This window comes from Eschscholzia californica, unplaced genomic scaffold (genome assembly GCF_041429995.1).
Source record: "Eschscholzia californica isolate CP2 unplaced genomic scaffold, dmEscCali1.0.p SCAF_3, whole genome shotgun sequence".
Classification (NCBI taxonomy): Eukaryota; Viridiplantae; Streptophyta; class Magnoliopsida; order Ranunculales; family Papaveraceae; genus Eschscholzia; species Eschscholzia californica.
In genome coordinates this window covers 48,810,496-48,835,926 of record NW_028238420.1, presented here as the reverse complement: position 1 = coordinate 48,835,926, position 25,431 = coordinate 48,810,496, and the positions used below count along the sequence as shown (strand labels likewise).

Here is a 25,431-nt window from a genome sequence, read left to right as displayed (position 1 = left end):
ACTACAGTTTACTGACAATCATATTTTGCCACGTCAGGTGTATAAATCTAACGGTCAATAATAGATCTACCTTTCTGCTTTCCAAGATATTAGCCGTTGGATTTCATTTCTTTCTTTTGGGTCTCACAGTCAACCCCACCCCACGTAAACCGAATATGAAAAGTAATGTCTGAGAAAAAACAGTAAATACTAATTAATTAACCTGATTTGAGCGATTATTTACGACTAAAACAACGAGCGTCGAAAATCACGGGTTAAGCCGGTAACTACGGTCATGTTAACCTAATATATCGGGGGAATGACTTATAATAGCCGGTAAGCTAGTTGTACGGAATAGTGAATCTATTTGAAGCATTACGTGTCAGTATTCCTAAACGAGCGCTTCTGATTTATACACATTGAAGTAAACAGCGAGGTTTACGGTGGATTAAAAAAAAGAAAGATGAGAAATTTGACACGTTGGCAGCTGTGTTAGAAAAGACAATTGACGGTCAAGATAACTGACACGTTGGCAGATAATAAAAAACGACCGTTGATGTTGTATCTAATAAATGGATGAGATTAAAAACACGAGTTCAAAATGAGAGATCTTAGCCGTTTAGGTAGGATTCCAGAATGGGTTTGTTTCACGAGGAGAGTGATAAAGAAACCAAACCGAAAAGCAAATAAGAAAGAGAGAGAGAGAGAAGAAAGAAGGAAGAATAGAGAGAGAAAGATATAGAGAGATAGAGAGAGGAGAAGAATGACCAGAGAAAGAAGATAAGCAAAAAAGCCCTAGTGATTTTTCTTCTCTTACTTGAAAGTATTTCAGTTCCGATTAGCCGGAAAAGAGCTGAAATCTTTTGTTCTCCGGCGAATTCATTAAGAATCCGGTGAATTTAAAGGCGAGAGAATCATCATCATCATCAGATAGGCATCAGATCTGTTGATGGATGATTTTCAGACAGTTTTAATAGGTGATTGATTTCATTTTGATGAAAAAAAATCAAAGAAGATGGAAAGAAATAGAGAACATAGAAGAATGGCAGCTACGAACGGATTAACAAGAAGAAGGCAAAGAACTAACAGTTTAAGAGATTCACCTGGTTCGAACTTATCAGATCTATTAGATTTGAAATTTGTATGGTTTTCTTCTTTTTCTGGTTCTGATTTTGCTTATTTTTGTTCATTTTTGTGGTTTTATTTGTAACAGAAGAAGAAGAAACGGTGGAGTTACAGGAAACGGCGAGGTTGAGAGATCGAGGAGGTAGTAAGAAGGAAAAGGATCGGTTTATTGTTAGGAGTAAGAGAAGGAGAGATAATAGATTGATGCATGGAAGTAATCGAGAGGAAGGAGGAGGAGGAGGAGAAGAAAGTTCAGATGAAAGTTTAGATGATGATGACGACGAAGATGGAGACGATGATGATGGTTCAGCTGTTCGGATGATGTCAAATAATCATACAACTTCATCGTCTAACATCTCTAATCAGCATCACCATCTGAAGGGATTTCTCCCTGGGAAAATAGTAAGATCTCAGTCGGCGTTTAAGGATGAAATGATCGGAGTTCCGATACCGAGGAAAGCTCGGTCAGGTAAAAAAAGGAAAAAAAAATTGCTTTCATTTTGGTCGGATTTAATGGCGGATTGTTTGAAATTTAATGTGTTTTGTTGCTTCAGTGTCTATCAAAAGGTCACATGAGTATTGGCCTTCAGGTACCGGAGGTGGAGACACGATTCACCGGCAAACATCGACTTCGCCGGCGAGACAGAGCTTACCACCATCCCCACCACCACCACCACCACCGCCGCTGTCACCATCATCTTCAAATGCTTCTGTTCGGAAAAAAATGGTTTTGCTCTATTTCCTAATTTTCTCTTTTCTTCCATGCCTGCCGATTCATTCCTTGACCGGTTTTCTGTTTTTCTTTGCTATAGAAACCTATTGGGTCAAAGCATCGGCCGCCGAAGATCTCGAAGCCGTCATCAGCTCAAGAGGAGATTGAGATCGAGATAGCTGAGGTTCTATTTGGTTTGAAGAGACAACCTCAGTGTCCATCCAAGCAAGAAATTATTGCTAACGCTTTACAGAAGTTTGATGCGAATGGATCGAGTAATGATTCCAAGTCAAGAGTTTCTTCTCCGATCTCAATTCCACCATCTCAACCCCCTGTTTTTCCTTCTAATCTCAGCTCATCCACCACAGGACCTGCTGTGGGTTAGTATCTCGATGACTCGAATCAATAACCCAACTCTGGGTTGATCTTAATTTTCTTCTCTGAATGGTCATTTATTGATGATTGATCTTTTCTTGTCGGCAGCACCGAAGAGGAAAAGACCCAGACCTGTGAAAGTTGAAGATGAAAGTTCTGCAGTAAGGAACGCTTCTATTCCGTCAGGAACTTCTATTGATAGTGAACAGGCGGAAAAATCTGAAGTCTTTTCACCCAAATTGAAGAAAACCTTCGAACCCACCACTGAAAATGGCGATAGTTCTGTTCATAAGGGAAATTTTCTGACTCCAACATTCCAATTGGAGCCCTGTTCGGCCAAATCTGATAAAAATATCTTACCGGATTCAAAGATCCTGGCCGGAGAAGAATCTGAGCTTGAGGTCAGGGAGAAAGAATCGTCGCCCAAAAATGAATCCACCCCTTCCACGAAATTGGACCTTGTTTCTGAAGATCTGAGAGCTTCTACAAGGTAAGCACAGAAAACATTTTAGTCCTAGTAATTTCTTGCTCTATTGAGAATTGAAGGTTGACATATCTGAGAGTTTTTCTCTCCCCCCGGGCCCTCCTTTTTTCTTTATCTCAGGACGGAAAAAGATCTGAAGGTTGAGGTCCGAAAGGAAGAAAAGTTCAAGTTCGATCTAATGGTGTGTATTTTTACCTTTAACTTCCCAATTAGATATTTCTTCCCATTTTAGTGTTTGATTTGCTAAAGAAGATTATCTTTAAACAGGCTCTTCCTATGAAATCTTCCCCTGATAGAGACGGCTCCATCAATTTCCAGTCAGATTCTCAACCAATAGTTTCTGATGTGGATATGGTAAGTGTCTTGACATATTTAATATTCTTAGCTACCTATTTAATTTATCTCTCAGTTAGTTAACTTAATGCATGTTGTTGCAGAAGATGGAAACTGCAGTAAAGGAAAAGTCGGATTTATGTCAGCGAAGTGCCAAGGAGGCTGGCTTGGAAGAGAAGAGAGAGGTTTTAGTAGATGAATGTTTGTCCCAGAAACAAAATGTTAACAAGGAGAGGGTCCCTGATTTGCATCTTGACTTGGGGAAGCAAGAAATGGATAACAATGGCAGTTGTGTTAGTCCCAGCAAACAATATGAAGATATTCTGAAGCTGCAGCATCAATTTAAAGCTACAAGTAATTTAATTTCGAGTTTATTCTTCTATAATGCTGAATTTGTTTTCCTCGTTCAGTTGTTGATTATCTATCCTTGTGTTTTTCCCTTCAGCTCAACCAATGTCTATGCCTTTGCCGTTGCCGACGACTGTATCTGGCTGGTCCAGCGGGCCTCGTCCTGTGGGGTGCGAATCGAATCAATTCTCTCTCTCTGATTTGATCGTGATCAGTTCTGTTTTGTGCAATTGATCTTCTTCAGTAGTTGAGGGCTCATTCCATCTTTTTCTGCAGATACCCAATTGGTCAAGTTCCACCTCTTCAAGGTGTTGTTTCCCTGGATTTGAGTGCTGGATCTTCAAGTGCCATACAGGTATTTTTAGTTTCATTTTCTTCGAAATGAAGCTACAGAATTTTATTTTGGAGCTTCTGACATCAGAATTTTTCAGCCACCACATTTTTTTCTAGCTCAACCCCGCCCAAAGAGGTGCGCAACACATTGGTATATTGCGAGGAACATCTGTTACCACCAGCAATTCATGAGGGCAAATCCTTATTGGTCTGCTGGAGCTGGTTCTGCATCTCTTTTTGGGGCCAAACCTTATAATCTCAATATCCCGGCAACAGAAGCGGCAATTGTTGGCAATGCATTGCCAGGAGGCTTCCAGGGGAGGAATTTGAGCTTGGTGCAAGACAAAGGACAGATTGCATCATCGTTATCAGGTCACTCTGGGAAGGATAAAATTTCTACAGCACCCAACTTAAATGATTCTTCCCAGAAGCAACAGCTTGTGTTTCAACAAGCCCCACAACCAGCACCAGCTGGTAATTTGATGGTATGTCATCTGGTATTTTGACTTGTCGTATTTGTTTTGTTAGGATGGTGTTAATTATGGTTTTGCATTTCAGCACGGCCCTCCCTATGTCTTCCCTCTGGGTCAGCAACAACCAGCTGTTGCTCAGAGATCTGGATCTGTGAAATCTGCTGCCACCATCACTGGAGGTGGAGCTTCGTCAAGTGCAGCTACTTCCGTTCCAGGTGTTTCAGTGAAAAACTCTTCTGCACCAGCGGGGATGGCCACTATGAGTTTTAACTATTCCAGTTTGCCCCCAAATGAGGCACAACACTACTTGGCAATGTTACAGAAGGGTGGATATCCTATACCCATTCCGTCACATGTTGGAGCCCCACCTCCTTACAGAGGAGGAGTTCATGCTCAGTCAATGCCATTTTTCAATGGTGCCTTTTATCCACAGATGCTCCACCCTTCACAGCTTCAGCAGCAGCAACAACAACAACCTCAGCCACTGACAGTCCAACAGGGTCAACAAAAAACGAGCACATCTAGTGGGTCATCTTCATCACAGAAGCAACAGCAACAGAGGCAACAAGGTGGAGGCAGTGGTGGCGGGGCTGCAAACTCGCAAGGTTTTCCTGTTGTCAAGAATTGGCCGCAGCAGCCGCCACAACAACCGCAGCAACAATCTCATAATGTTCAGCTTCCCCACCAATCTCGGCAGCTTGAATCTCAAATCACCCCTGAAGATGCTCCATCTACCGGTGATAGCCGAGTTACTCATTCTCAGAAGGCTATCTACGCACAGAATTTTCCCTTGCCAATGCACCTTCAGAACTTCTCTTTCATGTCTTCCACTTCATTACCTGGTTCTGTTACTACCAATCCTGCTGAGAAGTTGCAACAACAGCAGCAGCAACAGCAATCACAACAACAAAACTCAAAAGGCGGAATGGAAAGCATGCCGCCTCAATCGTTCACTATGACCTTTCCATCTTTCAGCGGTGCTGTTCCTACTTCAGGACTCGACTTTTCTTCCATGCCCCAGATTTTTCAGAACCTACCTGAAGCAGCTAGGCATAGCTATCAACAGATTGCTGCTGCTGCCGCTGCTCAAGCGGTTCAACAAAAGAATCATCACATTTCTGAAGAAGGCAAGAGTGGCAGTGACACAATGAATGCAGATGATGAGAGGAAGGCCATTTCAGGAAAAGGAAGAATAAGTTGTACTCAACCCCTTCTCTTCTCCAGACATGAGTCTTCAGATCCACAGGTCAACAATATTATGGATGGTTCCTCCAGAACCTTAAACCTCATTTCATCCCCTACAAATAGCAACCGTGGCTCTCAAGGGAATGCTTCTACTCCCACAATATCAACTACCGATACGTCAAATAATATGTCACATTCACAGCATCCACAGTTGATCCAGCTACCAAAATATCAAAGGCAGCAGATGCAGCAGCAGATGCAAATGCAGCAAATGCAACAAATGCACAAGCAGCATCAAATGCTAGAATTGGCTCGGGGAAAGCAATCAGCTCCTTCCACAGCTTCTGTCTACTCTGAACGAGTCTCAGCATCCCCATCTCCATCCCCATCCCCATCTACCAAGTTCCCTAATGCACAAAACCTTATCCAAGGTAGTAGCAGCTCCATTCACTCCCCACTGTGGAAGAACTCACGAACATCATCTTCCTCGTCCCCTTCTCTACTCCCTACCACCTCCTCTTCCCTTACGAACCTCCCTCAACAACAGACCAGGGTTCAACAAGGACATACCCAGATATCCTTCGGTGGAACAAATACAAAATCAACAACACCATCACAAGGGCAGCAACAGCATACAACCAACAATCATCAGTCCCCATCTTCACCTGTTATTGTGGGGTCTCCTTCTAATTCTCTCTCCAAAAGTACTGGTGGCAGCCCTAGGACAGCTCCAGTAGTGAGTAAAATGGTCGCAGTCCCTTCGTTGTCGTCCCAACAGAGTAAAAGTACTCAATCAGGATCTAGCAGGAAATCTTCTCCAGTGGGTGGAAGAAATGTTCCGTCAATACTCGGCAACTCTTCAGTCACCCCAGGGACAAAGCATCAGCAGCAGCAACAACAACAGCATCATCAACAACAACAACAACAACAACAACATCAACAACAACAACATCAACAACAACAACAACAACAGCAACAACACCAGAAACAACAGCAGGTTCTTCAGAAACAGCAGTTGCAGCAAGCACAACTTTACTTCTCTAATGCATATATGTCCCAAAGTCCTCAGTCTACCACTGCAAACTCAAGTTATCAACAAAGAGGGAAACCAGAACAACAACAGGGTTCTTCACCTTCTTCCGGAATGCTGGCAATGTGTTCTCCTTTAACATTACCGGGTGGTAGTAATTTAGATACTTCGAAGGCAAACTCAGGTGCAGGAGGTCCAGCCATTGTTAATACTAACCATCAGGCAGCACAGTACGCAGGTGCCATTTCCCATTCTTCTGGTGGCAACTCCCACTCATTTATGCCAAGTACCTTCCCTTATGTCCATGGGGCATTGCAAGTCAAGCCTGCTGCTGAACAAAAACAACCTGCTGGTAAGTAAGAAGTTTTGCATTTTACATAATATGTTCTGTACTAACTAAATCCCCAAATAAAAGAAAAAAACATGATTGATAACTTATGGGGCTTTTATATTCATGAAAAGGAAATTACATTTCTTGCCCAGGAAATGATAATTTGCATGCCTCCTGGCAGCCTGATAGGAGATAAAGAAAGAGCAGTGGCAACATAAAACACCGAAGGAGGCGAAAGAGAGGCAATGGGCGAGGAACCTAATTGCTGCAACTTAACAACAGTCTTGTTCAGAAGTCAAGCAAGAATGTGCTTCTTGCTTCATGAAGAAGAGGTAATAACTTGCCTCACCATTAAGCGTTCTTCTGCCCATTCTGAGGCTCATCTTAGAAGACAAAATAGGAACTGCCTACAAATTTTTGTTGCGGTGGTTTGAACCGCGTACGGGAGAATATTCAGGAAAGTTTGGGGAAGTCGAGGTGAATGCTCGAGCTTGGTGGTATAGAACTCGAGAGAGAAATGGGTTTGAGCTGAGCCCATCCCCCTCCCCAATTGTTATTTAGAGTTTTCCTTCTTCATATATAAAACTAGAAACGGCTTAAACAATTTAAGTAAGCTTTTTATGATCAGAACGTATGATTGTGCAAATGTCTTTAGCAAGTTCAGTTATTATGAGAAAGGAAACAGAATTTTCACATCTCACTACCTATGCTGTTATTATGATAATCTGTGGGGCCAAAATGAAGTTAACCGAGAAAGTGGATTATGCGATGTCTTTCCTCTTTCTTTCTTTCAACTTAGAAATATCAGAACAATTGTAGTCGTTGATAAGTCATCTACTCATTCAACATAGAAATAATTTATGCTTCATTCATCTTTTAAATCTTTATTTAGGGCACCAAGGTGCAACTTATCTTTGTTATCAACTGTCTTTCGCTTCATAGAATCATAGGTGGAGGGACCCTCCTCCAGTAGTCCCCCCATACAAACTTGTTTGCTCTTTTAAAGCCTTTGTCTTCGTAAGACCCCATCATCCCCCTTTCATATATTCTCTCTCTCTCTCTCTCTCTATATATATAATATGTATAGGTGGATATTTATATATGGTATTCTTCAAAATATCTCATTTTTGATATGAGAATGACAGATATATATATATATATATATATATATATATATATATAAAAATTATTAAATAAGGGACCACTAACTTGTTGCACTTGTGTTAGTGAAATGGGTATCTGACATATACACCCCCCACAAAAGGACATTAGATGCTATAAAAGTTGCATTCAAAAGGTTGGATGCTTCTTGCCCTTGTGTGTGTATCTTTATCACATGCGAGTTTGGTCCCCCATAAATAAATGATAAATGCATCTTATGTCACTGAATTTTAGAGAGAGAGAGAGAGAGAGAAAGTCTCTGTTACAGTTTGAATCAGAATCCCACCTCCTAAGAAATAGTATATATACAATACTGTATGTGATTGTACCAAGTTTCCTAAAGGTGAAGATATTGGAACTCTTTGTGATATGACACAAGTAATACAACTTTTTCTTCTTTTACCAAATCAATTGACCCCACTACTAGAAATCACTTCAACCCCATTAATGATGAAAGGAATATGAAAATCAATATCTTGACTTTTGTCAAGAACAACAAAAAAAGCAAATTAATACTAATATAAAACTTCTTCTTTTACCAAACAATAAAGTTAAGTAAAGATAATTGTCTCATTAGTCATTAGTATTGAATCTTTCAGTCCTTTTAGGTGGTTGCTTTCTTTTACTATTTTAGGACAACAACTAAGACAATTAGTATAGAGAACGAAAGGACAATTAATAGAAAGAGATGTTTTCAGATAGAGATAAATCTTCCAGTTTTACACTTGGATTATTTTATTAGTTAGGTTATTCGATGCTTAGACTTCTAAACTCGCTTATGTCATCAATCATAAAGTCTTGTATGTTTGATTGTTTTATATTGCCTAAGACTATTGTCACTACTTTACATCTAGAGCACACAATGGGGTAAAAAAGGGTGGCACATTTTAAGTCACAAATATTAAGTATTTACAATTATTGTGATGATACCAAATTTTTCTAGGTGTCACGGATTCTAGTTCTATATGTTCTTTTTCATATGTATATATACAATTGTTTTCAGTTTGTTTACTTTCTAATAGTCAAGTGTATTTTGTTTATAAATCTAGCTTGCCACAAACATTAAATACTTAAGTGGTGGCCGAAGAATATTTCATGGAAGTGTAATAATTATCGAGTTTGACAAATGAAATTCTTGGAAGACAGACAAATAGGTGTATTCGATGGAATCGCTCCAAAACAAGTTTTTGTCATATTTTTTGAGTTAATGACTTACACTTTAATAGAGATAAATCTGCAACTAAGCGTTAATTTACAAAGCTATTACACACAACTTAACAATGACCAGACCACCACTCGAACCATTTGTAAGGAGTTTTGGGTGATTCCCGCAAAAGTTTGCAAAAAGAGAGTTGAGGATAAAGAGTTCCTAAGAGCATCTCCAATGGAACACTTTGTTAGACACTCTAATGTGAGGTGGACACATTTATTATAGAGTGTCTAGAGAGAGAAACTCTAAAATGAGAGTGTCTACTTGAGACTCTCTAAGAGCATCTCCAATGGGACACTCTACCAAACACTCTAAAAGTCCTAGTTGTCAAGGGCCAATAGAGATTCTCTTTCCAAAATGTCAATATAGAGACACTCTAATTTTTGTTGGTCTCCAATGGAGATCTCTAAAGTATCTATACTTAATACACATGTCCTTATTTAATTCAATAGATAAAAAGTAGTTGAAAAGCAAGATTTTTTATTGGTTGAAATTTAAAAGTAACACTTAGAGTGTCTCAAGTAGACACTCTCATTTTAGAGTTTCTCTCTCTAGACACTCTATAATAAATGTGTCCACCTCATATTAGAGTGTCTAATAAAGTGTTCCATTGGAGATGATTTTTTAACAAAAAAATCAAAAAGTCTATGTGGCACTCTAAGTGTTAGAGATTGAGTGTCCCATTGGAGATGCTCTAAGAGCATCTCCAATGGGACACTCTAATAAACACTCTAAAAATCTAGTTGTCAAGTGTCAAATAAAGATTCTCTTTCCTAGTGTCAATATAGAGACACTCTAGATTTGTTTGGTCTCCAATGGAGATCTTTAAAATCTCTTACTTAATACACATGTCCCTCTTCAATTCAATAGATAAAAAGTAGTTGAAAAGCAAAGTTTTCTATTGGTTGAAATAATAAAGTAACACTTAGAGAGTCTCAAGTAGACACTCTCATTTTAGAGTTTCTCTCTAGACACTCTATAATAAATGTGTCCAACTCATAATAGAGTGTGTAACAAAGTGTTCCATTGGAGATGATTTTTTAACAAAAACTCCAAAAAATCATATGTGGCACTCTAAGTGTTAGAGATTGAGTGTCCCATTGGAGATGCTCTAAGTGTTACTTTAATATTCCAACCAATAGAAACTCTTACTTTTCAACTACTTTTTATCTATTGAATTAAAGAGGGACATGTGTATTACTTATGGAGTTAGAGATCTCCATTGGAGACCAACAAAAATTAGAGTGTCTCTATATTGACATCTAGGAAAGAGAATCTCTTTTGAACCTTGACACTTAGGATTTTTAGAGTGTTTGTTAAGTGTCCCGTTGGAGATGCTCTAAGTCGGGGAAAAAGGAAAATTTTCTGAAAGTCAGGTTTGAAATTACAAAAAAATCCTAGGTTGATATACTTTTGCATTTGAATTTTTTCTCCATCTTGGTATATAAAAGCCTTTTGCATGTAACTTATTCCTCATTGTACTCGCATAATATTGGATGTTGTGAATTAACATTGTACATTTACATTGTATACATACCAGCTATTCATTTCGCTTGTCAGAACACTTCGATTGTACATAACAGAGGATGTACAATGCATAAAAAAAGATGCACAATGCATATAAGCAAATGCACAATGCACTAAGGCGATGCATAATGTATTTCAAGTTGTGCATTATGATTGTCAGAACACTTCAGTTGTGCAGAAGAGCGAATGCGCATTACATAAAAGTAGATGCACACTGCATACAAGCACGTTAATAATGCATAAAACGGACGCGCGATACACTTTCAAATGTCCTTTATGTGATCTTATTTTGAACCTGACGTCATTCGTGTCCTTGATATAAACTCATATATCTCTGACATAAACCTGCGTGTGCCTGACTGACATAACTTTATGAGCATGTCATGTAGTTTACCTTTTACCTCCTGAGATATCTCATTATCACGTTCGAACCTAATTTTAACCACCCCAAACCTACAAGTTAGTCCCTGATTTTGGACTGATTTAAAAAAAATGTTTTGGGGTGGATTTTTTAAGGATTTTTGGATTTGTTGGGGTTTATATTTCGTGTGGATATATTTTACCCATTACTAAACGAGTGGATACATTTCTCCCACGCTATTCTACGCCCACTGCACATTTTTCTCTCTCTCTCTAAATTTGGGGGGAAAAATGGGATGTTGCTGCGACGAAGAAGATGACATACTTAGTAAGCAACTCATCCCCCAGAATCTACCCTCACCCCAAACCCTAGATACCCGTTCTTCATCTTCTATCAGAACAACCACCACCACCCTCAATTTCACCGGAGAATTATTCGAAACAATGGCCGCCGGAGAGGGCACCTACAACTCTGATATCGTCATTTCTCCCATGAACTCAAATTTCTATGCCCTAATCTGCAAGGACATTCTCCGAAGCATATTTGAGCTTTTACCTGCATCTGATCTCGCTCGATCTGCGTGTGTGTGCCGAATCTGGAACTCAGTTGCTTCTGATAGAGAGATTCAGACCACATCCTTCAAAGCCCCATGGAAATTGAAGCATGTAATTGGGAATCCTGGTTCTGGAAGCTTCTGGCGTGATAATAGCCTTGGGAAATTCGCTATCTCTCATCGGATTGTTCGTGGTGATTCTGTCGCCAGTCTTGCTGTCAAATACTCCGTTCAGGTATAATTTCTGACTTCCCCACTTACCCATTTTGTTTACCACGAATGATAATGAGATTTGAGATGAAATTTTGATCTACCCTTTTGTGTTTTTTGGCTTGAATTTGGATAATTTGAATACACCATTTCCAATTAGACCAAAAGTTGGAAACTTTTTCTAAAAATTTGATTGATTTGTTGAGGTATAATGGTTGTGGTTGATTCTACTGTGATGTTTCTTTTATTATAGGTTCTGATTGAACATGGGAAACTATGTCCCTCGAATGAATTCGTAGTATACTACGGAAAAGATTCAGATGTAATATAAAAACTAATCACTACCAATTCAGTTTTCACAATAGTCACTTTTAGCAATTTTTCATCATGCCTAACATGAGAGATACCAAATTTTTGTTTAGTATTCTGGAGTTCTGACATCATATTGATGGTTTTTGTTACTGGATTGAAATGGACGGAGGCGGTGTTATTCCTTGCTCCGACGTCTGTATTAGATGGTTTATGAAGCTTTAGAAGATAGTTGTGTGTGGATGGAAGTCTCGAGATCCGAATTTCGGTGAATTCAAAGAGGATTATTTATGGGTGTCATGATCAGCTGATCAGGATGTCCATCTGTCTATGCGTAAAGTTGAGTAGGCTAGTACCATAATAGTATAATGCATTGACATAAAGGGTTGTTATGGTGAGATTTTAAGTGAGGAGTACCGAAGTAATGTGTCGTTAGTGAGTATCTCGGGCATAAGATTTTTATTATGCTTTTCATGCTAACTTAGTTGTGTTCCTTTTGAGCCAGATATACACAGAGAATGTGTTCTTGCTCTTTATGTCAAGCTTGAAAGGGTTTATCTCTTATGTCCTCACGCAACTAAACATAGTCTACAAGATGATTTTTGACGGTTTCAGGTTACCCTCTAGATGACTTTAGACTGCCCTTTAGATGGTTTTAGACTTGGGAAGTAGGAGAGATTGCGAATTATTTATCTAGTATACCTTACAGGCTACAGGGTTGTCTGTATGTGTCTAGGTCCTCTGCTTTATTTGACATATTTAAAAGGAAATGAAATTTGAGCTTTTAATACGATGATGTTCTTAAGACTAATCTAGTGGCGCAGAATATGGGAGTACTTATTCTTGCTTGGACTGGTTCTGTTCAAGTTCTTCCTTTATTGCTGCTCAATGCTTATATGCCGAATCCTCCCCAAGCCGCACTATTATTTGTTTCTATATTCCAATAACTGTTTGTATATGCAGGTGACCGACATTAAACGCTTAAACAATATGATGAGCGACCACGGAATATACTCAAGAGAGAGGTTGCTAATCCCTGTAAGCAAACCAGAGCTTCTACTCAATGCTACCTGTTACATCGAGCTAGATGCTTATGCGAAAAGGGAAGTTGCTGTGCTGTATTTGGACGGTAGACCAGATGGAAACCCCAACTATTTATCGAATAGGGGAGGTAGCAGCACGAGAAGCAAGAAGAAGATAATCGACTCCATGAAGAGAAGCATGCAAGTAGATGATGGAACTGCGGAGTACTACTGGTCTGTCTCAAATGGAGATCCCCGGGCTGCATTTTCAGAATTCTCTGAGGATCTTACTTGGGAGCACCAAACAAGAGTCCTCTAGTTTGTAGCCTACCGGAACACCGGACAAAGCGAGCAATGACTAGCTTGTGTAATTCGTGTTGTTTTACATAATGTGTAAATATTCATACATCTCTCCAAATACAGTTTGGTCATATCAATTGTAATAAAGGATAGTACTTTGTGCCATTTAGATTGTTTCTTAGGGACAAGGTATGCATGATAAGTGGATCTTACCTCCCTCTCGCTCTCTCTTTTTAACCTTGACGAGAACCAACCTATCTTTTATGGTCAAGCAAGGTAACACAAATGAGGATCAGGTTAAATTGTAGATTCCAAAGTATATAAAAGGAGTTCAATTATAAATAGTCGACAATGGGAGCTGGTAAGACGCTCACAAGTATGTCTCTTCAGACAGCATCGATCTATCTTCCTTTTCATGTTAAGGTTTCATACATTACTTCAGATACAAAGAGAAATTTGATTAAGGGAGATTCAATGATTATAATTTCTAAATGGGTTCCCATCTCTAAATGGGATCCCATCCAATTTCAATTCCAACTGGGAGGAAATTTCTTAAGTAAAATGAATGACAAATGAGACAGGCTTTTAAAAGAATGACAAACGAGATTGAAGAAGCCTATCGGCGAGATGGCCCAACTTTGGAGTTTGTTTTTTTAGACTTGCTAGTTAATTCCAAGATTTCTTTGTCATGCTGCTTCTTTAGATACCTCTGAGCAGCAGCTGTTACAATCTTGACAAAGAAGTTCAAAAGCATGAGCCACACGACCGTGTTCCAGATTGAAGCAAATGACAGATCCCACTTCTTCACCTGCAGAATAATACACGAAAAAAGACACAAGATTCAAATACTGGGACAATGAATCCATTGTTATATCTTTGCGTGCTTGGCCAGTTATCACAAGCCAAACAAGGACACGTACCTTGTCATTTGACGGTACTGGAGCTGTTGCAAGGTACTTTTCCTTGATCTTGTGCAGTTTGGCGATGAGGTCCGGTAGTATAGAAGAAAAGCCTGGGACAAATCCGAGTACCCAGATCAACTCGTTCTCTATCCATTCAAGTAGTTGATTGTTGCAAACTGAGATGACAAAAGCTGTCTGAAACATAGAAAACCAAGTGAGTTTTTATTAAGTTACAAAGACAAATCAAAGGAAAGATTCCGAGTAGATTCAACTGACAATATTGTGCCCACGATGCACAAATCAAATGTGCTAGACAATAAAGAGTAGATATTTCAATGAACCTGTATATGAGTCTTAATAATTGCTTTGCCCATCAAGGTAGCAAGAAAAAACTTCCAGAATGGAATCCCAAATTGCCCACACATAATACCAGCAAGGTCAAACAGAGGGTTTGGCACCTGAAAAACAAGTTAATCTCTAGCAATCAACACCATAGTCACAGTACCAGAAGTCCGGAGCCAAGGCAATCCTACTTTATATTGGTAAATTAAACCAAAATAGACGAAGGGACAGAGAAAGTATTGAAACTAACCGAAGCAAGCAAAAGAATAGAAAAGAAATTCAGGTGTTCTGCGTGCGTAAAGAACCAGCGCTTAATTTGATTTAGGCGCTTGGCTATGAACCCTTCATCATCTGTTGAAGCCTCTAGTTCTTCTACTTCGTCCACCCTAGTACCCGAAATACGTGCTGCACCGATACACGGGTTAATATCATCCCAAATATTTTCACCCATCAAAATAGACAGTAGTAGCTATTTTGATTTATACCTGCTCTTGAGATAAAATAAGGAGGAAGCTCTCCAAGTGCAGTTCCAATGCCCCATAAAATAGCTTCTAACTGAACCTGTGGCAGTATACTGCTGAGTGGAACACTTGAACCATGTGGAAACAGTGCAGGGCCAAATTCAGAGCAATCCTTGTCAAGCCAAGATGGGCCGCTTTTTAATTGTATTGTATCATACGGAGCTGTTTTTATATCAACTCGGCCACATTGCATTGCTTTTATCGTAAACAGCGCAATATGTGGGCCCAAATATAGCACAAAAGTGTGTAAACCAGATCCTGCAGGAAAGGATAGAAGAAAACAAAAACTAGTTAGGCAGACAAGATGAACCAAGATGATTTTATTTTGTCCTGCATCAAATATGAAATATCTATTCAAAATGGCAACAAAGCTTCTAGATACACACTCGTCTGCTTTCTTAGAATATCTTGAGATGGTTAACTTATAGAAGGTTTGAAAAGATAGCTCCATGAAATAATAGGTGAATGAAGTAAATTTTGATATAATTGCGTAAAAATCTCTGGCACGCTAACAGAAACAAAGTCCACATTGTGGTTAGACCTACTTGATAGATCATGACCATATATTAACTTACCCAAACCAATAGATGATGCTACACCAAGCGCCACCCACCAAAGTCCAAACCGGAAGTAGTGAGCAAATTCCTGAACATGCTGCACGTGATAAAGCACATCACAGTCAATACCTTCAATTCTCTAGTAAGATCAATATTCAAGGAAAAACATGACAATGCATATCACAGCAACAGTTTCCAAAAAGAAAAAAAGGAATATGCATTTCCCGGTTATTATTTTAAGAAGGACAAGCAACTTACAATCACATATATGTTTTTTTTCACTCTTATGGTTCTTATCTCATCTAGTCACATGATTTCTGCTCTACATCTTTCTAAATTTGTTTCTATCTTTAGAATACATCCGTAACTTTAGTCATAGATTTGGTTTTCAAGTTTATTTCATTAAGATTCAGACATCAATATCACGATACGTGCCAAAAGGCAGACACTATCAATATAAGCTCGCAAGAGAAAAAGAAAAACTACAACAAAATTTATCATAGATGAAAAACTTAAACTACTTATATGCCCATCCCACGAAAAACCACTACAAATCTACCATTACCAGCAATAGCACAACTCAATTGATTAATGGTTCCTCACCAAAACAAAACACACTACAATTTCTTGTCTATATAATAAGGTACACGTGTCTTCGAGAGGATATAGTAAATCACAAGATAATATGCGCACAAAAAGTACCTTTTCATGAGGCCCATCAATGGTAATGAGAAGAATTCCAAGACTCACAGACAAGGCAAACAAAAGCATAAGCCATCCTCCTTTTCTAAGAAGATATAATATTGATTTCTTAATGTACTGAATGGTAGCCAAAATGAAAAACTTCAATGTCTTCAATGGCTGTGTAGTCAAGGTTAAATTCTCTAGTTCAAATTGATGCTTCTGCCTTAGTCCTGTAATAATAAGAACATCTGTTAATGGCTAAATAAGAAGAAAAAAAAAAGAAGGCATCAATGAAACTTCACTTTGGTGGAGCATGGCTGAATGGTCAAGTCTTGGGTTTTGCTAGTAGTAATATCATAAAGTTAAGTTATCCATTGAGAGAAACAAATGACTCTAAAAGAGTAAACCATAGCTTAATAAAAGAATGATACACATCTCTTACTACTACATTATGTCAAATTACGCACAATGTGGCTACCGTCTTTCAAGAGCCATATCAATTGAAAAATCATTGCATTTACCGACCTACTCATCTTTGCTCCACCTATCATGTTTCCCCCCATTTCAATTGAATCTCTCAATCTTAACTAAAACGACAATCTTGTGTTCGCTGTATTAACAAAAGCTTCAAGGAATTTATCGCGAAATAGGAGAATTTTTACGACTTGTGTTGATCGATCAATGAGGAGGAACATTCACCTCAACAATGAGCTAATAACAAATCTCACATCCTCAATAGACAAATTTAAGCAAAAGTTCTTATCACAGATTTATCATCTTCACTCAAAATCAAAATTTTTTCCTAGTGAGTTCTCAAATACAAATACCAACTAAACAAACAATAAAAGCCCTAACTTTTAAGCATTGATAGAGTTCTCAAATACAAATACTATCATTATCTCACTCAAATTGAAAACCCAAATCGGAAAAACACCAAACAAACTCACCTGATATCGATGAATCAAACGCATGTTCAGACGACATTCGATTTGAAGAAGAAGAAGATACACGTTTTCCAGAACCCATGTTGCTCACATGCTCCGACCTCAAAACGAAACCCTAGATAAATGATACTTGTACTTCCTTATTATTCCAAATTGATCTGTCAAACACGAAACCCACAAAATTAAACTAGAGTGAATTCAAAATATTATCATAGAATTTTAGATCCAGATCAATTAGTTCACGTATTTGAATTCGAATACAAATCAAGACTTCTTACCCGATTTAGGGTTTTCTTATGAGTACACTACACCTTTCCCGCATTTTGTGCGGGATGAACAAATCGTACGAAGCGGAGAACGTAGATTATCCTCAAGAATATAATCGGTGTTAAATCGAGGTTAGATCGTACGGTACACCCCCCCAATAAGTGCGGGAAATTTGTCAGAAGAGGTGAACACATAAAATATTGATGTTAACGCTTCACGATCTGTTTTACGGCAAGGGCGCATTTTAGTCGCGTGCTAGTGTATGCTACATTGCTACTAGGGGTGGCAATGGGTACTCGTTTACCCGAGAACCGAACCGACCCCGAGTCTTAACGGGTAGGTTCTGGGTATAGGTTTTAGATCCATTAAGGAAATCGGGTCCTAAATGGGTATACCCGATAGGACCCGATTAGGAAGTGGGTCCTTATCGGGTATATCCGCCGGGTACCCGACGGGTAATGGGTACCCGAAATAATACAAAAAACTACCCTAGATTATATAGTATTCTTGTACGTCATGATTTTTCTCACCAAGTTACCAATTCACCAAGTTGTGAAATTTCTCAAATCCTCTTTTCCTTGGTTGAAAGCTAATTTTATAAAACACAAAGATGAGTGAGTTAATATAACATAAAGGTTCATTTCTTCTTTCTTGATTTCGCTAATCTCTAATCTCTTATACTCATCAACTATTGTACCCGGGATATTTGCTTATTTAAGGATTTATGTCGTCTATGGTTTTTTTTTTTAGTAGATTCATGCAAATTCTTCTACTTTGAGAAATATTTGAATACTCTTATCAATACCCAATGGGTACCCGATACCCGATGGGTACCCGAGAATTTTAAAGGTTCCGGTTCTGGATCCTTTGATTAAAGTACCGGTACCGGAACCGTCAAGAACCGAAACCGCTACAATTTATAGGTTCCGGTTCTGGATAGTTGAATACCCGAACCGGAACCGACCCGTTGACACCCCTAATTGCTACTACATGAGAAGTTTTATGGGTATTTAGCTATACCCCCTCATCCCTGATGTCCAATTAGGGATACCCTTTTTTAATTAGATATTAGGGGTACCCCTTTTTTGTACTTAAAAGTACAAAGCTACCATTATTCTTATGAGTTAATTCAAATATGACCCCCTATTTTCAAGTAAATGTCATTACTACCCTTCTTAATTCTAAATTTAAAACATTTAAAAAAAGTTATTTCCACCTCACCCCTCTCTCTCTCCACCTCATCTCTCTCTACAACTCACCCCTTCTTAACAAAAACGACAAACGATATCCAAACTACTAGACCTATCCCCGGCAGCGGCGCCAAAAACTTGGTGCACCCGGAAAGGTTACACACCCAAGCGGAGGTATCAAGTAGTAACCGGTAAAACCGAAAATCGATCCAAGGATAGGTTGGTAGTCCGGTTATCGGGAGAGTCTAGCCCACCGGTCTACGAGTCACTCACTAACTTAGACTAAAAAGGAAAGAACAAGATAAAAGTGGGAGGTTTATGATTGAGTAAGAAACAAAAGAAAACAAATAAAACTAACTAAACAATATATGTAAACGGGCGAGAGAGATTCGAGAGAAGAGTCGGAGGAACAAGAGTCGGGAAACGATAAGACTCGATTCGGGCAACAAATAAGTGAGAGAGGTGTCGAAGTCCGGGAATCCATAATGATAAACCTACGACTATGTGTAGTCCGATTTGATGTGTCGAGGTACAATCAATATTCGACTCCTAAAGTAGATGTCTCTAAGTACTATGTATATCCGGAGATCATACTTAGTCAAACAAACGTCTAAATCGGTTAATCCCGAGTCATCGAAAGTGTCGTCTAGTCGCCTAACTATGTGAAGTGCATGACAAGACACATGAAATTATAACTTAGACTACTATCGATATCGAATACTTCGTTTCATCTATTAACTATGCGAAGTGCTTGACAAGACACATGAAAATACGATCAAAACGATAATCGAATCAAATGAACATCAACTCATAATCAGAACATCAACTCATAATCAGAACATCAAATCATATTAAACATAATCACGAATTCATCACATTTCATCTCATATAATCGACACACTTGATTTAGCTAACATGGTGAATAAGTAATAAATGAAAAGAAGATGATGAGAAATCCCTCTTTTTCGATGTGGCTCGAGGCTAGGTTCGTCGAGAAAGATGAGTCTCTAAGTGTAGTCGATCTCCCCGTAGCGATTTTCTGGATTTCCATTTAAAAATGCAATTTGGATGTCCCCGAGTAAAAATCAGATTTCCCCATAGCACTCAACATCATCTTCTCCATCTCAAGAACATCCACCATTAAAGCTTCATCAAGCTTTCTCTCTCTAGAGATTTTTCATCCAAAATCAAATCAAACTACATGGGAAGATAGATCAAGACATGGGGAGCAAAAGCCCTAAGGTTTGGGATCAAAATGGTTTCCGGAAGATCATGAAAAGCCCGGCCAAAGAAGGTGGAAAAATCCGGCCAAATCCCTAGATTCCGGCCAAGAAAATCAGATCCGGGCCAAAGGAGTGCTTCCCGAGCCAGTGCACGCGTCCTTGGCCGCATTCCGAGCTGCAGCCGCACGTTCCCGAGCTTGGGAGCTGCTGCTCCGTGTTGTTGCTGCTGTTTGTGCCAAGAGCTGCTCCTTTGTTGCTGTTTCCGGCCGTGAGAGCAGCCCGTGCTGCTGTTACTGCATCCCTTGTCTTCGGTGAAGCTGCTGCCCGGCGTTCCCTTGCTGTTCCAGCCCGTGTTGCAACAGTCCCGAGCTGCTGCTCGTATTGCAGCTCGGGCTGCTGCTCGGCCGGCCAAGCTAGAAGATGATGAATAGTGTTTCCCAACTTGTGTTTACTACTCAAACCCTAGGGTCCCTTGACTTAGTCAAACCCATAAGGCTATTTTGACTTGGACCATAAAGAAGGGTGCCCATAAAATCTCTACATCTTTCTTTCTTCTTCTTTTTCTTTGTGGGCTTTTGGCTTGTCTTTGGGCTTGACTTGACTTCAAATTAGAAACAAAGGAGAGTGCCTTCAAATAAAGACCTTGGCTTCTTTCTTTCATATCTTTTCCGTCCGAACTCGGAATTGACTTCCGTTTTCACCGTCGGACTCATCATTGCCTCCATTTGTAATTTGATTTGCTTGAAGTCATTTCCTCTCATTTTCGGCACATGAAATGATAGTGACAATTCGTTCCCTTTATTCCGATTTTCATGTCTATCTCCAAAATAAGTACCTAACATGGAAAACACATAAAATATTATTGATAACACTCGAAAAGGAATAATTAGTCTAAGTTAGGCTCTCCAAATGTGACATTTTAGTGTCACATCAAGATCCCCAAACTTAAACTTTGCTAGTCCTCGAGCAAATAAAACAAAATAAAAGCCTAACTCACTTTCGGAGGCATCCCGGTTGCATTTAGCGTATGCAACAAGCCTTTAAACCCTTAGGTTACCCCTAAAGGACGAGTTTTGTCTCGTGAGGGTTTCCAGTTAATACACCCACAAAGTTCTAGATTCCAAGGGACAAAAGAGTTCAACTATCGATGCAAATAAGGTGATGATCAACAAGTGAGAGACTAAAGTATGTCAAACATATGAATCAAACCAATAAATACAAACGCATGCTAAGAATCTCCTCACTAATAGTTTTATACTCAAATGTAAGTATCCAATCGTCATGAGTATCATCCTAGGTTAAAGTAACAAAACCTTGTTTCCTATCATAGCACATTTCGCCTCGACTTTGGCCTCACGGTCATACGCTCTTAAACATGAAATCACTCAAAAACGAATCATGATGGTTTACTCTCATGTGTGAGTATGGAATGAAGTAAACTCAACACATACAAAATTAAATGAGGATAACAAGTTATAAAACGAAATGATCTCTTAGGAATGGAAATAACCACTAACGAAATGGGGAAGCTCACTCACTCTTCTCACCCACTCTACCCTCTAATAATGTCTCCTAAAGGTCAACGGATACAAGTGATGGAATGGAAGATGATGGAATCCCGAGAATGTCGACGCCTTCAATGATAAAAGAATACTCAAACAACCTTTAAACTTGACTTTTTTGCCTTGAATACTTTATTTTCATATCACTTACACAAACACAAAATAACACATATAACCAAACCTTTTTCTTTTTTTCTTTTTCTCCTTTCTTTTCTCTTTTTCTTTCTTTTTTTCTTTCTTTTTCACTTTTTCTTTTATTTCGTTTTTTCCTTTTTTTCACTTTTCACTTTCTTACACACATACCCAAACACCAAAACAAAAATACAACTAGTATTCTCAACAAATCACCTTTGCTTTCACATTTTGCTTTCACATCCTTTCTTCTTTACTTTTCATGCCTTCATTCTCGAGAGTAGTATGATGAATGGATGGTAGAGTATCCGTTTTCCTAAAGTTGACACCATTATCGGGTTTCATGGACTACAAGAGTAAGGTTTATTCGCTATCCTAATGTCACTCCTAGTGGCTAAGGAAGTTGAGCTCATGAGATCTTCTAAGCTCCATTGAAAGTTGCGAAGTTGAGTAGCTCTTCATTCTACTCGGAGTTAGCGCGGAAGAGTACACTCAAAAGCAATAAAAAGGCTCAGATATCTCACATGGGTTTAAGTCTCCACTAATGACTATTTTAGGTCACTTAGAAGTGTTCCTTCTTCCTTAAGATGCTACTCACATGATAAGACACCAACACCAAAGGACTCAACATTCATGAAAAGACTAAGAGCATGCATAAGATTTATCGAGAAAGACACACATGCATCAACATACTTAAGAAAATCACTAGAGTCATACCAAATCTACCCAAAAATTTTCAAATTTGGTCAATTTGTTGAACCCTCTTGTCTTTTGAAATCTAAGGTCATGATGTCATGCGACCAAAAGGTCGTATCCCTATCCCCAAACTTAAAACTAACATTGTCCTCAATGTTCTAAGCATATACTCACCAAAAGATAAGAGGTACAATAAGTTAAAGAGAAGAGTGGAAGGATATTACCATAGCCGACGGAGATAAAAATTTGTACTACCAAGACTTGTGCATTCGAGTTCCAAGTTGATGATAAGCCCATCGCCATCCCCAAACTTGGAACGAACCACGTCCCAAAAGTATACAAAGTGAGAAACACTCCTAACACATCAATATAAAACATAAGAATGAAGCATAAGCATGACCACATAAAAATGACCACTCACGCGGGATCACTCGATTGCATCAAGCTATGCAACTAGCCTTTGAGTCTCTCGTATGCACGAGAGCACGAGTTTTGTCTCATGGAGGGTTTTTAGAGATGATACCCACAAACATCAAAGCCCATCTTAATCGGTTCAACAATCATAAAGCAAAAGACGAAAGATTTGGGGATCAACCCAAAGAAAAGATGTAACCGATAAGAACCGTCTCACAACAATGTAATGACATAGGTATATTAGTGAGGCGGCCACAAGGACGAGGTAATCCCTAAACTTGAATGACGAAAAGACAACAAAGTTTGGCATACTAATAGAGGGGGCATGCATTTCACCAAAATGATCTACAAAGGTCTCAGGAATCAAACTAGTCATGTTGTTATGGTCCTGAGCATTAATAGTATTGCCCCTTTGAACTACCGGTGCAAGCATATATATATCACACGTAGGGAATAATTGTTGAGAGAATGAGGGTTTAGGTCTATCAACTGGTTTGGGCTCAGATTTCGACTTAAAAGCCTCGTTATGTTCATCTCCTCTCTCGGAACTTGTAAGATCCTCGGGTATACATACCTTCATAGGGGTCTCCAAGTTAGATACTTCATCTATTTCGAGAGTGGAACTAAACGTAACACATTTAACACTAGCACTAGGTGTATTACCCTCACCTATACCCTTGGAATTTGTTGGAGTTTGGGGTTGGGAAACCCTTTTCTCGATGTCTTTCAATTTTTCCTCCATCTCTTTAAGGGCGTGCAAGGTGTTTTGGCTAATCTGAGTTTCTGCCTCATAAAATGATTTCGAAACATTTTCAAGAGTCCTCTCATGATAAGACGCATGAGTGAAACCAACTAAGGGCTCTTGAAGATTCTCACAATCATTTGTAAAGGCATCACTCCTTGAACTTATGGGCTTCATATGAGTGTCCACGACATTTGTGCATCCTAGTGAGATATCTCGACAAGGAGAAATACTAGGGCATTCACCCGCTAGGTGTTCTCGACTTGCACAAATGCTACAGACACTATCAATCACCAAATCACAATCATGCATATCTATAAATTCTTTCCGAGCCATGTAGGCAATTTTATCTTCTACTTCCCCTATCTCCTTTAAAAAGCATATGCCTCCTTTTGAGTAACAGTTTCCTTCGGCTATATCTCCGTCACTCTTAACGGGTGTGTCCCAATCTTGGACTTTCTCCGCTAAGAGGTCGAGATACTCCCAAGCCTCATTAGGACTTTTACTCATAAACTCTCCGTTGCACATCACTTCCACGAAGTGGTTCATTTTGGAGGTCAAGCCATCGTAAAAGAACCCGATGACCCTCCATATTTCATAGTTATGATGTGGACATGCGAGAAGGAGGTCTTTAAATCTCTCCCAACACCCAAAGAAGGTCTCCTCTTTGTGTTGCTTAAAATTCATAATTTCTCTTCTTAAGGTGTTGGTTCGATGGATTGGGAAAAACTTTTTCAAAAACACCCTAGTCATCTCATCCCAACTTCTTATAGTCCTAGGCCTTAGAGAATAAAACCATATCTTCGACTTTCCTTTAAATGAAAACGGAAATAATTTGAGCTTAGCGATTCCCTCAAGTTCTCCATTGATTGGGAGTATCGAGCAAATCTCATCGAACTCTCTCAAATGAAAATATGGATCTTCATTCTCTAGGCCTCAAAATATAGGAAGTAATGGAATAATCTCAGGGTCTATGTCTAAATTACACTCATTACTCGGAAATATGATGCATGAAGGTATGCTAGCCATATTAGGTTCAAGGTAGTCTCTAAGACTTCTAAGTGGTCGATGAACCTCATACCCATCATTCCAACTATCATTCCCATAAACATCCATTGAAGCACAATTAAAGCAAAATGCAAGCAATCACAAGTGTTCAATTCAACCACTACTACCAATAATAGACAAGATGCAAATGCACTTAAGCCGCTCAAATAGGCAAAGGTTAGGGAACGATACTAGAGGTGGCGTTTGTTACCACAATTTGATCCTCTTCCCTTTTCTTGTCTCTTTATTTTTATCCCCAATCTTGTTTGCTTTCGTACTTTAAAGCTCCTTGGATGAGTACCTTCGAGAAAACAAAAAGAATAAAAATAAGCTAGGAAAAATGAACAAAGAAAACGTCTAAGTAAATAAGTAACACTAAACTAATGAACAAAAACGACAAACGATCTCCAAACTACTAGACCTATCCCCGGCAGCGGCGCCAAAAACTTGGTGCACCCGGAAAGGTTACACACCCAAGCGGAGGTATCAAGTAGTAACCGGTAAAACCGAAATCGATCCAAGGATAGGTTGGTAGTCCGGTTATCGGGAGAGTCTAGCCCACCGGTCTACGAGTCACTCACTAACTTAGACTAAAAAGGAAAGAACAAGATAAAAGTGGGAGGTTTATGATTGAGTAAGAAACAAAAGAAAACAAATAAAACTAACTAAACAATATATGTAAACGGGCGAGAGAGATTCGAGAGAAGAGTCGGAGGAACAAGAGTCGGGAAACGATAAGACTCGATTCGGGCAACAAATAAGTGAGAGAGGTGTCGAAGTCCGGGAATCCATAATGATAAACCTACGACTATGTGTAGTCCGATTTGATGTGTCGAGGTACAATCGA

The 25,431-nt window shown here is 39.1% G+C and overlaps 3 protein-coding genes across 10 annotated transcripts; 2 read left to right on the top strand and 1 right to left on the bottom strand.

The window, feature by feature from the left end:
• Nucleotides 1-673: 673 nt before the first annotated feature.
• Nucleotides 674-7,408, top strand: LOC147551194 (protein TIME FOR COFFEE-like). Of its 8 annotated transcripts, none has more exons than XM_086672019.1 (13): nucleotides 674-1,085; nucleotides 1,193-1,573; nucleotides 1,695-1,831; nucleotides 1,917-2,196; nucleotides 2,300-2,681; nucleotides 2,796-2,856; nucleotides 2,943-3,029; nucleotides 3,116-3,362; nucleotides 3,454-3,526; nucleotides 3,633-3,711; nucleotides 3,788-4,174; nucleotides 4,248-6,729; nucleotides 6,890-7,408. In XM_086672019.1, the coding sequence occupies exons 1-13, from the start codon at nucleotides 995-997 to the stop codon at nucleotides 6,892-6,894; spliced, it is 4,692 nt and encodes a 1,563-aa protein (XP_086528145.1). In that variant the 5' UTR covers nucleotides 674-994; the 3' UTR covers nucleotides 6,895-7,408. The 8 variants fall into 8 exon arrangements, with proteins under 8 accessions (XP_086528145.1, XP_086528142.1, XP_086528144.1 ...); XM_086672016.1 differs by having other exon boundaries at nucleotides 6,861-7,408; XM_086672018.1 differs by having other exon boundaries at nucleotides 3,113-3,362.
• Nucleotides 7,409-11,050: 3,642 nt separating this feature from the next.
• LOC147551193 (peptidoglycan-binding LysM domain-containing protein) lies at nucleotides 11,051-13,526 on the top strand. Its single transcript, XM_086672010.1, has 2 exons — nucleotides 11,051-11,755; nucleotides 13,003-13,526. The coding sequence occupies exons 1-2, from the start codon at nucleotides 11,258-11,260 to the stop codon at nucleotides 13,378-13,380; spliced, it is 876 nt and encodes a 291-aa protein (XP_086528136.1). The 5' UTR covers nucleotides 11,051-11,257; the 3' UTR covers nucleotides 13,381-13,526.
• A 209-nt stretch (nucleotides 13,527-13,735) lies between these two features.
• LOC147551192 (vacuole membrane protein KMS1-like) lies at nucleotides 13,736-17,840 on the bottom strand. Its single transcript, XM_086672009.1, has 9 exons — nucleotides 17,590-17,840; nucleotides 17,315-17,469; nucleotides 16,386-16,597; nucleotides 15,702-15,780; nucleotides 15,091-15,384; nucleotides 14,856-15,010; nucleotides 14,605-14,721; nucleotides 14,282-14,458; nucleotides 13,736-14,169 (listed from the first exon to the last, which is right to left on the bottom strand). The coding sequence occupies exons 2-9, from the start codon at nucleotides 17,391-17,393 to the stop codon at nucleotides 13,978-13,980; spliced, it is 1,305 nt and encodes a 434-aa protein (XP_086528135.1). The 5' UTR covers nucleotides 17,394-17,469; nucleotides 17,590-17,840; the 3' UTR covers nucleotides 13,736-13,977.
• Nucleotides 17,841-25,431: the final 7,591 nt, after the last annotated feature.

Bases quoted from the DNA above. Each gene is read 5' to 3' on its own strand.
- LOC147551194 (XM_086672011.1), top strand. From the start codon at position 995: ATGGAAAGAAATAGAGAACATAGAAGAATGGCAGCTACGAACGGATTA. The intron at 3,363-3,453 runs GTAATTTAATTT...TTTTCCCTTCAG, and splicing joins GCATCAATTTAAAGCTACAA to CTCAACCAATGTCTATGCCT. The intron at 3,712-3,787 runs GTATTTTTAGTT...AGAATTTTTCAG, and splicing joins GATCTTCAAGTGCCATACAG to CCACCACATTTTTTTCTAGC.
- LOC147551193 (XM_086672010.1), top strand. From the start codon at position 11,258: ATGGGATGTTGCTGCGACGAAGAAGATGACATACTTAGTAAGCAACTC. The intron at 11,756-13,002 runs GTATAATTTCTG...TTGTATATGCAG, and splicing joins CTGTCAAATACTCCGTTCAG to GTGACCGACATTAAACGCTT.
- LOC147551192 (XM_086672009.1), bottom strand. From the start codon at position 17,393: ATGGGTTCTGGAAAACGTGTATCTTCTTCTTCTTCAAATCGAATGTCG. The intron at 15,781-16,385 runs GTACTTTTTGTG...TATCACGTGCAG, and splicing joins TTGATGGGCCTCATGAAAAG to CATGTTCAGGAATTTGCTCA. The intron at 14,170-14,281 runs GTACGTGTCCTT...ATTATTCTGCAG, and splicing joins CAGTACCGTCAAATGACAAG to GTGAAGAAGTGGGATCTGTC.